Genomic DNA, 17454 nt, shown 5'->3' on the forward strand with positions numbered 1-17454 from the left:
CATCATTATATATTTCTTAGTATTTTACGACCAATCTTTACAATTTTAATGGTTAATAATAGATTGATAGCGATCACTAATATATATATATATATATATATATATTAGCATTGGAAATAATTGTTTAGATAAATTCATGTGTATATATATTGTGTTCTTGATTACAAAACTTAATTACAATTTGAAAGCTCAGTAATAATATAAAATAATAAAAAGAATAATATAATTAATCAGTTACAGAAGCTAAATACCATTATAAAATTACTTCTTTAATATATATGTCGCTTTTTCTTTTTTAACTAAAAACGCATACAAAACAAATTCAGAAAAGGGCAACAAAGACCCTTATTGATACACTCCAACTAGCAACTTTTAATTTCCCTACTACTTATTATTCAATTACATTTTTTCTTTTCTTAAAAATCAAAGATGTATTAATTAATTAAAGTTAATTATTAAATGATATTTGCCTTTCACCAATACAAACCACACCACATCACCAAGAAAGTTAACTTTTAACTCAAATTAGAAAATAATAATAATAATAATCACCAATACATAACATGAATGCTTTTTCTATAAATACCTCGGACTAGACACCCAATGTCTTGCATCACAACTTTAATTATTGTCCATTTCTATGGATTCATCAAATGCTTCACTCCATCATCTTTCTTTCTTTGAACTATCCACCAATTTCGTATCAGAAAAATTCATCTGGCCAAAAGAAGAAAACCATAATGCAAACCAAGAAGAAGACCTTGACGAACCCATAGTTGATCTTGAGGGTTTCTTCAACGGCGAGGACGATGAAGCCCGGCAAACGGCCGAGCTCGTTAGATCAGCCTGTCTAAGCCATGGTTTGTTCCAAGTGATCAATCATGGGGTTGATCTAGAGCTCATAAAGCTGGTGCATGATCACGTAAAACATTTCTTTAAGCTTCCCATTCATGAGAAAATGAGGGTTGGAAGAAGTACTGATCATAGCTTTTGGGGCTATTCGTTTGCCCATGCAGACCGTTTCAGTTTGAAATTACCATGGAAGGAAACTATCTCCTGCTGCTTCCATGAAAGTGGCCCTGACGATCCTCAGGCAGCTCACGTGTTTTTCAAATCAGCTTTTGGACAAGAATTTGAACACATAGGGTAAGCTAGCATGCTTCCAAGAATTCATGCGTATTTATTAGTTTCGTACATGTACAATTCTATACCTATTTAGCACAGGAACACTCTTTTGCTTTTTTTTCTATTAACATGTAGATGACCATGTTGGTCACAATGAGACTATCGTCTCATGTCGGATGGAAACGAGGGACTCCGTTGTTTTTTTTTTTTTTTTAAAGGAAAATTGGAGATTTAATCTTGTAAGTATAGAGGATGATAATTTTAGTCTTGTTAAAATAAATTTTTGACAATTTGATCCTGCAACAATAATTGATAATTTTGGGGGGCGAAATTACACTTTTAATCAAATAGGATGAGAGGTTCAACACTTTCATATTCTACTTTACGAGAATTTAAAAATAACTCAAAATTAGGAAAATTCGACATTTCATAATTCACATAAATTCTGTAAAGTAGAGACTGTATGTGTGGAATTTTTTTCCAATTTTAGAACCATTCTGAAAATCCCATAATTAAAGCAGAGGACTAGATGTGACGAGTTTTTCTAATTTTGGACAATTTTGAAAATTTCTTAAAGCAAATGACTAAAAGTGTTGAATCTCCTATCTTATGTGACTAAAAATATAATTTTGCCCAATTTGAGGATAATTCTTTTTAACTATAGGATCAGATTGCCAAAATTGATTTCCATAGGACCAAAATCACGACCATCATATATTTACAGGACTAAAATTATAATTTTTTCAAAATAACCGAACTGTGAAATTATAACTATATATGGTTGCATGGATATGTGTTTTGTGGTAGATGGATTTTTGAGGAGTACTGCAAGGCCATGAAGAGATTGTCTCTTGGCATAATAGATATATTGGGGATGAGTTTGGGAGTGGATGAATCACACTTGAAAGAGTATTTCCAAGAAGGTAGCTCCATAATGAGATGCAATTTCTACCCTCCATGCCAAGAACCAGGGCTAGCCCTTGGCACTGGACCTCACTGTGATCCAACTGCTCTCACAATCCTTCATCAAGATCAAGTCGGAGGTCTCCAGGTTTTTGCCGACCACAAATGGAAGTCCGTCAGGCCGAGACACGATGCCTTAGTTGTCAGTCTTGGGGACACTTTCGTCCTAAGTTGCAATTTCTTTTTCATAAAATTTTAAATTGTTAGAGAATACGGTATGTTTATTCATTTTTAGGGTAAGTTATACTTACCAACGTTATATTCCATTTAAAAAATATTACATTACCAATCCTAATTTTGAACTTTTGAAAATACCCCGTTAGTAATTAAATCTATAATTCAAACACGTAAAAAGACTCTTTTATCCTCGACCTTATAAGTAAAAAAACAAAAATACATAAAAGAAATTATAATTTTAATTATGTAAGCATGCGCTGGTACAATTTTGATCCTATCGAAATCATAAATATTTGGATGTGGTGTAGGCATTAACGAATGGAGTGTACAAGAGCTGTGGGCACAGGGCAGTGGTGAATAAATGGAAGGAGAGGGTATCATTGGTGTTTTTCTTGTGTCCAAGAGAAGACAAAATCATTGTACCTCCAGAAAATCTTGTAAGCTCAGAGAAGGGAAGAGAGTACCCAGATTTCACATGGTCCGAATTCCTTGGCTTCACACAAAAACATTACAGGGTCGACCTTGCTACCCTCCAAAATTTCACTAAATGGCTCATCTCCCACCAAACAACATAATATATATATATATATATATATATATATTTCTACGTTTTTTCTTTTATCTTCTTCCCTCCAATAATATGCCCTACTCTAGTACTACTGTATCAATAGTATCTCACTACTTTGTGGGGGTGTCGTATTTACTGCAATTTTTAATGATTTCTGATGTGGTCGGTTTGAAAATTAGAATCTTGAGGCTTCAGAATTCGAGTTTCACTCAACTATGAACATTTGTCTACTTTAATAGTAGTGCTGCTTAATTATCAACTTGTTATTAATCATTTGCTGTTGATTGATGATTGATGTTCGTATCGTTGTAATATATATATATATATATATATATAATCATTTTATTGAAGCAGAAAAATTGAAAATACAGAATGTTAGATGGAAGTGAATAAGAACAATTGAATGTAAAATATTATATGTGAGTTTGATAGTTCATCTCACAATGATTAAGAATTGATAAGATAAGTATCATATGATTTTTTATAGCAAAAATTTAAATACATTCATTAAAAATCTCTTTTCGACGAGTTATTCATAGTTGAATAATGCACTTCGTGTGTTTGGAGTCAATTCTCATATTTGATAGGCTCATGGACTCGGAGTGTGACATTATAACTACTATATGTAGGGTTAAAGTGTTATGTTCGTGTAACATCAATTGTACCTATGCGGGAAAATATCATTTTTTGTTCCGTAACTTAAGGCACTTTTATATTTGATCCCATTAATTACGGAATTCTCGCATTTCATTCCATAAGTTTAATAAAATAGTACTTTTCATCTCATGATTACACCTTTCTGTTAGATATTTAATAGAAAAAGCCATATGGCCGTTAAGTGCATAAGACCAAAGTGAGAATCTCACAACCAGTGGGATCAAAAGTGTAAAGACTCTAAGAACCACGTGCTTTTCGTTAAAAATATTTTAAATAAAGTGTCATGAGACAAAATAATGCTACTTTTTAGAAATTATGGGACCAGCATAAAAATCTTGTAACCAATAGAATCACTAGAAAAAGAAATACTATTGGCTACAATATTAGTGGCTACGGTTAAAAATCATGGTAAATGACTACTGTTAATTATGGTTAAATAAAACAGATGCAAAAAACTAACTTTCCATCATGAAAAAATTATTTGTTATAGCTAAGAGTTATGATCAAAACATTTACTATGCATTTTAGTCATCACAAATGCTTTAGTCACCCTCGTAAAAACCACGGCCAATAACCGTTGTGTGGTTGTGGTTGTGGTCAATAATTATTTATTAATAACTATGATAATTATAATTATAGTTAAATATTATAATTCTTCTAATAAATTTTTAAAAAAAAGTTAAATTACATAACAAAAAGTATTATTTCTCCAAATCACACTATGAAATGTGTAAGCACTCTCCATCCCCAAAATAATGCCAGCTAAAATTATGCTTAAAACAAAACTCAAATAACAATACATAATGAGCCAATTTTTGTGGTTCACTTTTGTGATAAATCCCAGATGGCCTTTCAAATAAAAGAACATCATCATAATCAAAGTTTAGTCCCACTGATTGATGGATGCACAATGCCTCTAGCCTATCAAATCGTAACACGTAGTTGATGGATCTCTCGAGACGACTAATAATCTTATTTTAGTCCTTATAATATTTTGTGATATACGATAAAATCATGAATGTCTCATCGCCACCCAACGCACTAAAAAAATTATTAGAATACGGAAAATTTGTCTGATTATGTATATAATTAATACTGAGAATGCAAATCCAAAATACATATGGGGACATGGTGCGATCCATCAAATCCAAATATGATTAGGGCAGGAGTGTCTTTGTATTGAGTTGCATAATACAAAGAACATGGGAGTGGAGAAAAATCCAGGACACCCAAACCCCCTTATTGCAATTCAACTGTCAGATGCCCATTCTGTACACAAAGATTGTGCTTAACTTTTGGGATACGTCGCAACCCTACTATAGCTTCAAGATTTGAAATCCTAGAATGGGGGATTTGGAGAGAGAAACTAAAGTTTGATGTGAAATCACTTTTCACGAATCTTACCATTCGAATCTAGGTAATTTTTACCACTTTTTAAACGTGCAATAATTTCATTTGTGATGTTTGAAAAGTAATTAACTATTAAATTTTTTTTACTCAAATTAAATTGAACTGAATTGATCATTTTTTCTTTTTTAAATTATAGATTACTCGTACAATAAATGTATAATTAATTTTATCTGATAAACCCGATATGAATGGGAAATGGGTTGTGGGTTCGGACAAAAATGGAAGATTCATCAAGGCCTTGGAAAAGTCTTGCCTCAATGGAAGGCTCTCAACTTATGTGGTTTTACTTAGCAATATCCGAGGGTAGTGATGTCTGAGGAATTTAATTCACATCTAATTGTACAAGTGTAATTAATTTAGTTTTGGTCAAATGTCTTTAATTTGACGATGCCAAATTTTTCCAGTAGATGTGATTTTCAAGAAAATATTAAATTTCAATCAATTATATTACAACATTTGTCGTATTATTTACGGATTATATTTTTCATGTGATTCATTTAAATTTAACAAAATTGATTTTGGACTTCAGTTCACAAGTGTCTAACATTCGTGCATGGATAACCGTACTTTGTTCTATATCAATCTTTGTTTTCCATACAGCATCGTTAAGTGCAAAATAGATGAATCACATGGAAGACTTTAGTTCACAAGTGGCTCGTTGTGGTGTCGCCGCCGGCCGGAAAAGTGGAAGACGTCCCCAATTTCTGGAGAGTATTGTCTGCACATGATTAAATTGGCTTTCTTAGGTTGTTGCAAAACTGCACGTGTCGTTTATTTATGTCTGCGAAATAGAAAGAATTTCAAGACAAGATATGCCTTATTCGACAAAATTAATAATGGCTCTCCATGCAAGAAATGCGATGCTAATATTTAAGACATGCTGCTTGATCATAACATCTTTTGCAGCAGCTGATAATCAACCACAAGCGATCCATCCAGATTGTGAAGAATAGTGTGGCAATGCACGCATTCCTTGCCCTTTTCGGCCCGAAAGCTGGCTGTTTTTCTAAGTGAAGTTTTTTAACTAACTTGCAACACAAGTGTTAGTCCCTCTAGGTAAGAGCAAATGTGTGAACAAGGCAGGAGGCTGTTATTGCTCTTGCTCGGAAGGCTTCCAGGGGAATAGCAGAAGTGACGGAACGGGACGGAATGCAAACGTAGTTATATTTGATAATTATCCTGATATCAATGACCGCCCAAAACATTGCATTAATGCTCCTGGTACAGTTATATTTGTTCCCTGTCGATATGTAGATTTCATGAAGTAATATTTGGAAGGGGAAGCTGGAAGCGTAGTAGCAATAAAGAAGTCCAAGGTGATTGATGAAACACAGATCAAACAGTTTATCAGTGAAGTAGTTGTCCTCTGCCAAATCAATCACACAAATGTTGTCAGGCTTCTAGGTTGTTGTCTGGAAACTCAAGCAGCCCATTATTGTTCATGAATATGTTAAAAACGCAACCCTTTAGAGCACTTACATCACCAAAGGAAATCGTCTGGTTTATTCGAATAGCAGCAGAAACCGAGGGAGTCTTGGCATAACTACACTCCCAAGCACCACAGCTTGTATTATATCATCAATATCAGTCTAAAGCAGGAAAAGAGAAAGAAGTCGGTCTTGGCAAAGCACACTGATAATTTGTTTTGCCCCATAAACTTAAAGTTCAAGCTGGATCGGTCCCTTTGAATTCAAAAGGGGTACTTAACAAAGACAAAAGAGTTGCAAGAAAGGAACGATATACAATAATGAGAGTATAGTAGGACTTAAAACCTCACTGATGTGATCAAAGAACTGATTTATATTTGCCTGGCAGAAGCAGGCATCATCTTCCTCCACTCATTGGTGAAACAAAGCCATTCCTGAGGCTATCAAATCCAACACTTGTGCTATCACCATAACCGTTGATGGAAATGCCATTATATCCCCCAGCAAGCAAGGATTCCATCTCTTCTGCATTGCATCCAGTTTGGGCCCATGAGTGTTTCCCTCCATGTAGCAGCCCTTCTAGTTCCATTGCAACTTCCTTCATACTAGGCCTATCGTCCCCTTTCATATTTAAGCACCCCTGTGCAAGCCTAGCAACTTGCATTATCTGTTCCCTAGTATTTCGATCATCACCCGAAATATTATCATCAAGAACTTGGAATAAGCATTCTTGCTTGAGTACAGAAAGGAAAAAGTTGGCTAAGTTTTTCTCATCCTCTGGCTTATCAAAGATTATAGCCCTCCTGCCTGTTAGTAGCTCCAAGAGGACTACTCCAAAGCTATAGACATCACTTTTCTCAGTCAATTGGTTGGTTTGCATGTATTCAGGATCTAAGTATCCAAGGGTTCCCTGCACCACTGTTGACAACTGAGTATGATCCAGAGGAACCAGCCTTGAAGCTCCAAAATCAGACACTTTAGCTGTGAAACTATGATCCAAAAGAATATTGTCTGACTTGACGTCTCTATGAATGATTGGAGTAGCAGCCGCTGAGTGTAAGTATGAGAGCACTCCAGCAGCTTCTGCAGCAATCTTTAGACGTATATCCCAAGAAAGAAAACGTGCCCTCGCTTGATTGTGTATGTGTGAAGAAAGCGTTCCGTTGCTGATGAATTCATACACCGGAAGAGGAACTTCTGTTTCTAAGCAACAACCAAGGAGCCTAACGACATTTCTGTGGTTTACTTGAGAAAGAACTATCACCTCATTGATGAATTGCTCGACTTGGTTTGGATCGACGTATTTAGACTTCTTGATGGCAACTATGCTGTTATCTGGTAACAAGCCTTTGTACACGATGCCAAAGCCTCCTTGGCCAACTATCATACTATCATTAAAGTCATCTGTTGCTTTTTTAAGCTCAAATGAAGTGAAAATCTTCACAGATTCTGGTGATCTTCCTCTTGCATGGAGCTTCTCTTGTAACAGTGTGCCACCATTTTGAAGGAAGAACTTCTGCTTCATCTTGTTGAAGCTTCTTTTCTTGTGTTCCCAGTACAACAAGAAAGCAACAAGTAGCAGGAGTATGATCGCAACGGCAATTCCTGTTTAATTTATATGTTTTCATTAGCAATTTAAAACTATAAATAAGGTAATCAATGGAATGTAAATTGGATTAGTTAGGTTGAATGAATGATCCCTGTTTGTCTAAAACTTTTTTGCATAATTGTAATAACCATGCTAACCTGCTACAAGTTTTAGAATGAATGATTCACCAGAATCACCAGGACTGCAATTTTGTCCGTCACCATGGTACCCTTTTGGGCAGAGACAGGTATAGTTGCCATTGGTGTTCCGACAATCATATCTGCACTTGCTGAGCTTACATTCATCTATATCTGAATGAACAAAATTATCTCTTATATATATGTATAGAGATTTACGTACATCGATCTAAAAGTACATAAATAGGGGAGCTGGAAAGAAAGATGATAAGCAAAGTAGCAAACCAGCCACCAATTGTGAAGAAATCACTAAAGCAAATTAAACAAGTAGATGGATGGATGGATGGATGTACCTTGACAGCCTTGAACGAGATAAGGATTTCCATGATAGCCCTCCAGGCAACTACATCGGTACCCAGAACCACTGTTGGGCTCGTAGCACTTGGAGTTGGAGCTTTTGCAAGCATAGTCTGAGGAGTTCTTCCCGGCCTCCTCGCATGTCATATTCCCAATTGCCCAATCAGCCACCATAGGAAGCTGTGTAACATTCTTCAATTTTGCAACACTTTGCCGAGAAAAATTGAATACAGTTTCCTCAGCAAGAAAAGCATAGCTGCAATTATCGAAGCCTGAACGTTTGGTATAATTCGTGAAACTCCTGAGGTCGATATCCACTCTCCAAACATCTTCGGGAATGTAGGCGAGCTCACAGCAGCCCAAACCCGTGCAGGGCCCCTCCAACTCATCTTCAGGAATGTCGCCGTCAGTACAGAAGGCACTGCAACCCGTCGTGTATTCCCGGTTGCCCAGCCGCCGGCCATTGATATAGGCATATGCATCACAGCCCACAAGAGTGAACTTGTTAGCAGTAGTATTAACTGTAAAGTCTGCAAAGGATATGTAGGGATCATTACCATCTCCGGTGCCATTTGGAGCATAGCAGTCACGTGCTATGTACTGCAAGACTGTAAGTTGGCCATCAAGTGATATATCCGTGATTTCTATGGTGGAATTTTTCACGTAAAGTTTAGGGCCGGGATGGGAAGTTTGATTGCAGGTGACGAAGAAACTACGGCTTTCGTAACAATCTGGTGTGGTGCCAAAAGGAAAAGGGATTCTTACGTCGCCGCAACGATCAATGCAGTTGGGCTTTGCAACTGAATAATTTGAGACTGATAGAGTTGGTGGTAAGCTGCCCATCATGAAGATGAGGATGATGATGAAGGGATTAATTACTATGGGCAGGCACTGCAGGTCCAGCAGCTTCTTCTTCTTCATCATTCTGATTGAGTTCATGATTACACTAATTCTACGTGCCTGCGCCTAATTCCCTTTTTCGGCAGGGAATATTTGTTGTGACTGTGTAAGTAGGAGAACAAATAGTAAGGAATAAATAGAGGTAGCGAGGATGAATTAGTCTTCATACTTGTGCTCTTACTATTCAATGGAGGACTACTTCAAGTAGTTTCCTCTGCATCACTGTGGGCTGCTCAATTTTCTTCTCTCCCCATAATCCTGTCCCGTAATTCTCCTCTCCTCGCATATAATAAATAATTTTTTTTAATACTTTATATTATATTATAAATAAAATTAGAATATATAAACAACACGTCAGATTTCAAAAAAAAAGAAAAAATCAATGTAAGGGTATTATTGACAAAAAAAATAATAATCGTGTTTGTGAATAAAAAATATAACTTTTATTTTATATTAATATAGATTACATAATATTTGCATGCACATAATGATATAGATCTTAAAAACAATAAACAAAACATAATTAGAAGTGGAACAAGTGATAAACATGAGTATAAACATGATAGATTGTCGGTAATTAAAAGATGGCGTGAATTATTTAAAATAATTTATATTATTAATATAAATATTTAAGAGTATAATCTATCGATGTCACATTATAAATGGAAAATGATATTTTATATATATTACTATAGATATGAATATGATTTTCTGTATGAACAAATTTCTAATAGTTAATGATGATTTAGGGTGCAATTACAATTAAATTGTAATGCAAATAATATAACTCGTGAAAAAAAGGGTAGCTGTCTAATGAAATAAGTCAGTCTCTATTATTATACACGTAACAAATTGTAGATAAATATTAAAAATAAAATTAACATTAATTATGCAAACAATTGTCTATTGAATCTTACTATGCAAAGAAGTTAATTTGATCAAAATTTTATTTATTAAAGTAATAATCAATCATATGATAAATATATTTTAATCTGATTTAGTTATAAATGTTGCTACCAAAATGAAAAAGTCTTGGTCGCCTGTCTATCGGTAAGTCGCCCCAAACACCACTTCAGCCTCTTCATACCACACATATTTATAAGTATTCTATATTTATAAGTATTCTTAAATGAGAAATTAATCAAAGTCGGTCAACATATGGAGCTATCGATGACTATAAAAGTATTTTTATTTTTCTATATCATTGTGATAGATATTGATTTAAGTATCAAAGTAATTATATATCAACTTACACTCTTCTTTCTTAAAATTTAGGATAATTACGTATAGACGACTATTAAATAATATTTACAGTTCAAAGAAAATGAATGTTATTGGACATATTTGAAGTATATATTAAGTTTATTATATATTTTCACATATTTATGAGTTTTTTTTTTTTTTTTGCTTTTCTTTCTTTCTTTTTTTCTTTTTAGCAATATGATATATTGATTTATATATATTTTTCTTATTCATAATATATTTTTAAAATATAAAAAGTCAGTTATCATATGCACAAAGAGATAGCATGCCACAACGGCTAGTTATTTAAAATGAAAACAGATCAGTGCTTTTTATCTCTCTCCTATATGTCATATACGGTGGACAATTGAGTTTTGATCTTTTATTAATTTCTTACTTTTTTTAATCCCGTCCGTTTATATTAAAATCTTAATAATCTTTCATTATAAATTACTTTTTACTTTTAAATCTTTACAATTTCTTTCAAATTTTTGCATCAATTAGTTTTTATAATTTAAGTAATTTCAAATAAAAATCTTTCACAACATCTAAAATTAGTTTTTGTCCCGACATTAATTAATACATTACCTATTTATTTATCTTATTGAGAAGTTATTTTTTAATTCAAAATATAATTATTTTTTTTCTATCCTTTGAGTTATTTTCTTTATGCTTTTCTTTATTTTATTATATTTATAACTATTTTGTCATGTTTTACTGTTTTTTTATATGCTTACATATTTATTATTGATTTTGTTTAAGAGATCTCGTAGCAAAAACTATGGTGTTTAATATCAATGATAAGTAAAATATTATTTTTAAATTAATGAATTTATAAATTTTTTAAATTATAAAACTTATTTTTATCTATTCAAATGTTATTGACTCAATTAGACATTGGATTCATTTAAATTAATAATTTTCGTGAGTGAAGTGATAATCATATAAATATGATTAAGTTGACATTTATAATTTAATATAATTGACAATAATTTATGATGTATATATATATATGTGTGTGTGTGTGTGTGTGTGTGAGTCTTTGTTCATGTTGACATAATTTGCAGTACCATCTTTATTTATTTTTTAATGCAAATTGGATAAAGAATTTTTTTTTATTTAATAAGTTTCTTAGAAAATATAGAAAAATATTTTTTTTGGATAATACAAATTAAAATTAATAAATATGACTCATTAAAATAATGATCAAAATTGATACCAAATTAAGTTCAAATAATTTTAACGAGTTTCAGATTTTTATAGAAATATCATAAGAAAAAAACATTTCATTTGAAATTCAAGTTGACATTTGCAATATCTTTTAAATTTATTTCTCTGGTGTAATTAGAATAAGAGAACATTTTCTTATTTTAGGGTTTAAAAAAAAATAAAGAAATAATTTTTTTGATAATATAAAATAAAAATAATGTATGACTTTAAATTAATTTAATGCAAAAAAACTTGTGATCGTGCAATGCACGTGCCAAATGCTAATTTATAAGTATTCTTAATGTTATGTATTTTTGAGAAATTAATGAAAGTCAGTCAGTCAACATATGGAGGTATCGATGATTATAAAAATATTTTTGTTTTTTTTTTCTAGATATTAATTGAAGTATCCAAGTAATTATATATGGACCACATCATTCATTTTAATTCAAACCACGCTTTCATATATAAAAATTATAAAGAAAAGCACAATAAACTTTAAAAAAAAAGACTAAATCAACGTATATTTTATATTTGACTTTTGGGATAAAAATATTTTTTTTTTAGCTGTTACAAAAGTAGAAGTTAACATTCCAAACACATTTTGAAATTGATTTTCTGAAATTGGTGCAAACTGACAGAATCAAAATCAAAAGAGCAAACTTAGTAGTGGATTGGATTTTAAGGCTATGAAATCCAACACTATCACCTTATCCATGGATGAAACTGCCATTGTATCCCTCACTGAGCAAGCATTCCATGATAGGTAGCCTGTTCCATTCTTGGGCTCGTAGCAAGTGGAGTTGAGGCTTTTGCAAGCATAAGCGGAGGAGTTCTACTTAGCCTCCTCGCATGTTATATTCCCAATTGCCCAATCAGCCACCACAGGAAGCCTTGTAATATTCTTCAAGCTGACAACGCTTTGCCTAGAAATATTGAATACAATTTCCTCAGCTATAAAAGCATAGTTGCAAATATCGAAGCCGGAAAAGTTGGTATATATAGTTCACAAAACGTTTCGTATCAATTTCCACACTCCAAATATCTTTTGGAATGTCGGCAGCAGCCTACCCCATTGCAGGACCCTTCCACCAGATCCTCCTCGCGTTTGCACAAGGACATGCAACCCGTCGCCTACTCCAGCCGGTTGAGCCTCTGCCCGGAAATATAGGCATAAGCATCACAGCCCACAATAGTGAACTTGTTAGCAGTATTAGTAACTGTGATTTGTGAACCGGGAAACTTTATCCAGGCATCACCACCATTTCTGGTGCCATTTGGAGCATACCAGGCACGTGCTATATAGGGCAGGACTGTGAGTTGGCCATCAAGTGATATATTTGTGATTTCTATGCTGGTTTTTTGCAGGAATAGTTTAGGGGGATCGGAAGTTTGATTGCAGGTGACAAAGAAATCATAGTTCCTGTAACAATCTTGTTTGGTGCCGAAAGGAAAAGGGATGCTTATGTTGCCGCAAAGATCACTGCAGTTGGGCTTTGCTACTGAGACTACTGGTGGTGGTAAGCTACTGATCATCAATCTCATGAAGATGATCAGAAGCAGGGTTTTGAATAAAGTTTGCAGACGCCATATGATGATGATTGAACTACTTGCAGTGAGCCTCCTAATGAGAAACTACTACATTTTTATACAAATATTTGATAAATGTAGCTAGGTAGGAGTTTTCTTAATTTTGATCTATTCAATTTAGCAGACATAGTATATAATCAATATCAGTCTAAAGCTGGAAAAGATCAGAAAGAAGTCAGACTGGCAATAATTTACTTGCCCCATAAACTTAAAGTTCAAGTTGGGTATGTTACTTTTGAATTCTACATGGGTATTGAGAGTTGCAGCATCAGAACAATATACTACAATCCCATCGAACAAATAAGACTAAGATAATACGAGTATAATAGGACTTAAAAAACTAACTGATTCGATCAAAGAACTAGTGATCCATACTTGCCTGGCATAATCAGGCATCATCTTCCTCCACCCAGTACAACAGCATTCTTGAGGCTATCAAATCCAACACTCCTGCTATCACCATCACTGTCAATGGAAATGCCATTATATCGCGCACCAAGCAAGGATTCCGCCTCTTCTGCATTGCTTTCATTTTGGGCCCATGAGTGATTCCCTCCATGTCTCAGCCCTTCTAGTTCCATTGCAACTTCTTTCATACTAGGCCTATCTTCCCCTTTCACATTTAAGCACCCCTGTGCAAGCCTAGCAACTTCCATTATCTGTTCCCTATTTCGATCATCACCCAAAATATTATCATCAAGAACATCAAATAAGCGTTCTTGCTTTAGCACAGAAAAGAAAAAGTTGGCTAAATTTTTCTCGTCCTCTGGCTTATCAAAGGTTATAGCCCTCCTGCCTGTTAGTAGTTCCAAGAGGACTACACCGAAGCTATAGACATCACTTTTCTCAGTCAATTGGTTGGTTTGCATGTATTCAGGATCTAAGTATCCAAGAGTTCCCTGCACCACTGTAGACAACTGCGTATGATCCAGAGGAACCAGTCTTGAGGCTCCAAAATCAGACACTTTAGCTGTGAAACCATGATCTAATAGAATATTTTCTGACTTGATGTCTCTATGTATGATTGGAGTCGCAGCAGCTGAGTGCAAGTATGAGAGCACTCCAGCAGCTTCTGCAGCAATCTTTAGTCGTATATCCCAAGAAAGAAAATGTGCCCTCGCTTGATTGTGTATGTGTGAAGAAAGCGTTCCGTTGCTGATGAATTCATATACCAGAAGAGGAACTTCTGTTTCTAAGCAACAACCAAGGAGCCTAACGACATTTCTGTGGTTTACTTGAGAAAGAACTATCACCTCATTGATGAATTGCTCGACTTGGTTTGGATCGACGTATTTAGACTTCTTGATGGCAACTATGCTGTTATCTGGTAACAAGCCTTTGTACACGATGCCAAAGCCTCCTTGGCCAACTATCATACTATCATTAAAGTCATCTGTTGCTTTTTTAAGCTCAAATGAAGTGAAAATCTTCACAGATTCTGGTGATCTTCCTCTTGCATGGAGCTTCTCTTGTAACAGTGTGCCACCATTTTGAAGGAAGAACTTCTGCTTCATCTTGTTGAAGCTTCTTTTCTTGTGTTCCCAGTACAACAAGAAAGCAACAAGTAGCAGGAGTATGATCGCAACGGCAATTCCTGTTTAATTTATATGTTTTCATTAGCAATTTAAAACTATAAATAAGCTAATCAATGGAATGTAAATTGGATTAGTTAGGTTGAATGAATGATCCCTGTTTGTCTAAAACTTTTTTGCATAATTGTAATAACCATGCTAACCTGCTACAAGTTTTAGAATGAGTGATTCACCAGAATCACCTGCAGGACTGCAATTTTGTCCATCACCATGGTACCCTTTTGGGCAAAGACAGGTATAGTTGCCATTGGTGTTCCGACAATCATCTCTGCACTTGCCGAGCTTACATTCATCTATATCTGCATCAACACAATTAAGACTTATATATATGTATAGAGATTTACGTACGTACATCGATCTAAAAGTGCATAAATAGGGGAGCTGGAAAGAAAGATGATAAGCAAAGTAGCAAACCAGCCACCAATTCTGAAGAAATCACTCAAGCAAATTAAACAAGTAGATGGATGGATGAATGGATGTACCTTGACAGCCATCAACGAGATAAGGATTTCCTTGATAGCCCTCCAGGCAACTACATCGGTACCCATAACCGTTTTCGGGCTTGTGGCACTTGGAATTAAGACTTTTACAAGCATAAGCTGAGGAGTTCTTCTCGGCCTCCTTGCATGTCGTCATATTCCCAATTGCCCAATCAGCCAGCATAGGAAGGTGTGTAACATTCTTCAATTTTGCAATACTATGCCGAGAAACAGTGAAGGCAGTTTCCTCAGCAAGAAAAGCATAGCTGCAATTATCGAAGCCTGAACGATTTGTATAATTACTATAACTCCTCAGGTCAATTTCCACACTCCAAACATCTTGAGGAATGTAGGTCAGCTGGCAGCAGCCTAACCCCATGCAGGATCCTTCCACCAGATCGTCCTTGGCGTTACAGAAGGCCATGCAACCCGTTGTGTACGACTGGTTAAGCCACCTACCGGAAACATAGGCATATGTATCACAACCCACAATAGTGAACTTGTTCGCAGTATTGTTAACTGTAAAATATTTGGGTAACGTTATCCACGGATTGTTATGTGAAATCCGGGTGGCATTTGGAGCATAGCAGTCACGAGCTATGTACTGCAAGACTGTGAGTTGGCCATCTAGTGATATATTTGTGATCTCTATTGAGCTGTTTCCCCAGTAAAGTTTAGGGGGACTGAAGGTTTGGTTGCATTCGACAAAGAAACTACGGTTTTCGTAACAATCTGGTGTGGTGCCAAAAGGAAAAGGGATTCTTACGTCGCCGCAACGATCAATGCAGTTGGGCTTTGCAACTGAATAATTTGAGACTGATAGAGTTGGTGGTAAGCTGCCCATCATGAAGATGAGGATGATGATGAAGGGATCAATTACTATGGGCAGGCACTGCAGGTCCAGCAGCTTCGTCTTCTTCATCATTATGAGTGACTTCATGATTACACTAATTCTACGTGCCTGCACCTAATTCCCTTTTTCTGCAGGGAAAGGGATCGATATTTGTCGCGACTGTGTAGGAGAACAAACAGTAAGGAATAAATAGAGGTAGCTAGGATGAATTAGTCTTCATGCTTATGCTCTTACTATTCAGCGGAGGACTACATGAAGTAATCTCCTCTGCATGAAGATGAAGGTGGGCCTCCAGCTCCCTTTTTTCTGATTTTTACGACTAGTATGGAAAATTCTAATCCCAAGTTAGATTTGGCTTAATCAAATTAATTAAAGAGTATTTGTATTGTATTTAATCATGTGATTGGATACTTTTTTTAAATTGTAAAATAATTACACAATAAATATATTAAATTTATCGTATAATTAATTTAGATTAGACCCAAACTCGAGTTAGATTTTTTCTCATATCTAATTGTTTTTTTAATGATGTTTATTTTTAGGAAAATTGATGTTGCTATAAAAATTAAAGTCTTGGTCGCCGTTCTTGATAAGCCCCCACAAAAATCCAATACAGCTAGTGAGTACTTCACACCACAAAAATTATATGTACTCTTAAATTTATTAATGAGATATCAATGAAAGTCAGTCAACATATATGGACTGGAGTAATATTGTTGGTATCGATGAATACGAAAAAAAATTTGTTTTTCTACACCGCAAGATAGATATTCATCAAGTTTTTTGTCTCACTAAATAGGATTGTTTTCACTATTAATTCCATATTTTATGAGTATAATACAATCCAAAAATCTTAAACATAATCATTTTTTATCTTCTATTATTAAGCAGTGATTCGGATCGTAGGTCATTAATTACCTTGCGTCCTTGAAAATATTTGGGCTTTTCGCTTCTTTCAGTTAGTCGTAGGTTATTTTGTTTGATCGTTTCCTTTCAGGTGGATTTTCAATTATTTAGCACCGTCAAACTTGAAAAATATTATAAAATGAGAGGAAAATGACCATTGTGTTTGGATTCATTTTTTGAGTATTTTGTTTTGCTTTTGCGAAGATAAAGAGAGAAAAATAAAGTTAAATAAGTATGTGTATTTGGATTTATTTTTAAAGATAATTTAAAATAA

The 17454-nt window shown here is 34.5% G+C and overlaps 3 protein-coding genes across 3 annotated transcripts; 1 reads left to right on the top strand and 2 right to left on the bottom strand.

Moving 5' to 3' along the window:
• On the top strand, nt 623-3069 carry LOC105177525 (gibberellin 20 oxidase 1-D-like). Its single transcript, XM_011100720.2, has 3 exons — nt 623-1146; nt 1933-2251; nt 2574-3069. Exons 1-3 carry the CDS (start codon nt 641-643, stop codon nt 2838-2840), a joined length of 1092 nt encoding a protein of 363 aa, XP_011099022.1. The 5' UTR covers nt 623-640; the 3' UTR covers nt 2841-3069.
• Nucleotides 6381-9453, bottom strand: LOC105177535 (putative wall-associated receptor kinase-like 16). The gene is made up of 3 exons (XM_011100730.2): nt 8406-9453; nt 8074-8226; nt 6381-7932 (listed from the first exon to the last, which is right to left on the bottom strand). Exons 1-3 carry the CDS (start codon nt 9346-9348, stop codon nt 6725-6727), a joined length of 2304 nt encoding a protein of 767 aa, XP_011099032.1. The 5' UTR covers nt 9349-9453; the 3' UTR covers nt 6381-6724.
• Nucleotides 13522-16504, bottom strand: LOC105177555 (putative wall-associated receptor kinase-like 16). Its single transcript, XM_011100752.2, has 3 exons — nt 15425-16504; nt 15086-15241; nt 13522-14944 (listed from the first exon to the last, which is right to left on the bottom strand). Exons 1-3 carry the CDS (start codon nt 16359-16361, stop codon nt 13746-13748), a joined length of 2292 nt encoding a protein of 763 aa, XP_011099054.2. The 5' UTR covers nt 16362-16504; the 3' UTR covers nt 13522-13745.

The sequence above is a fragment of the Sesamum indicum genome, linkage group LG2 (assembly GCF_000512975.1).
Source record: "Sesamum indicum cultivar Zhongzhi No. 13 linkage group LG2, S_indicum_v1.0, whole genome shotgun sequence".
NCBI lineage: Eukaryota > Viridiplantae > Streptophyta > Magnoliopsida > Lamiales > Pedaliaceae > Sesamum > Sesamum indicum.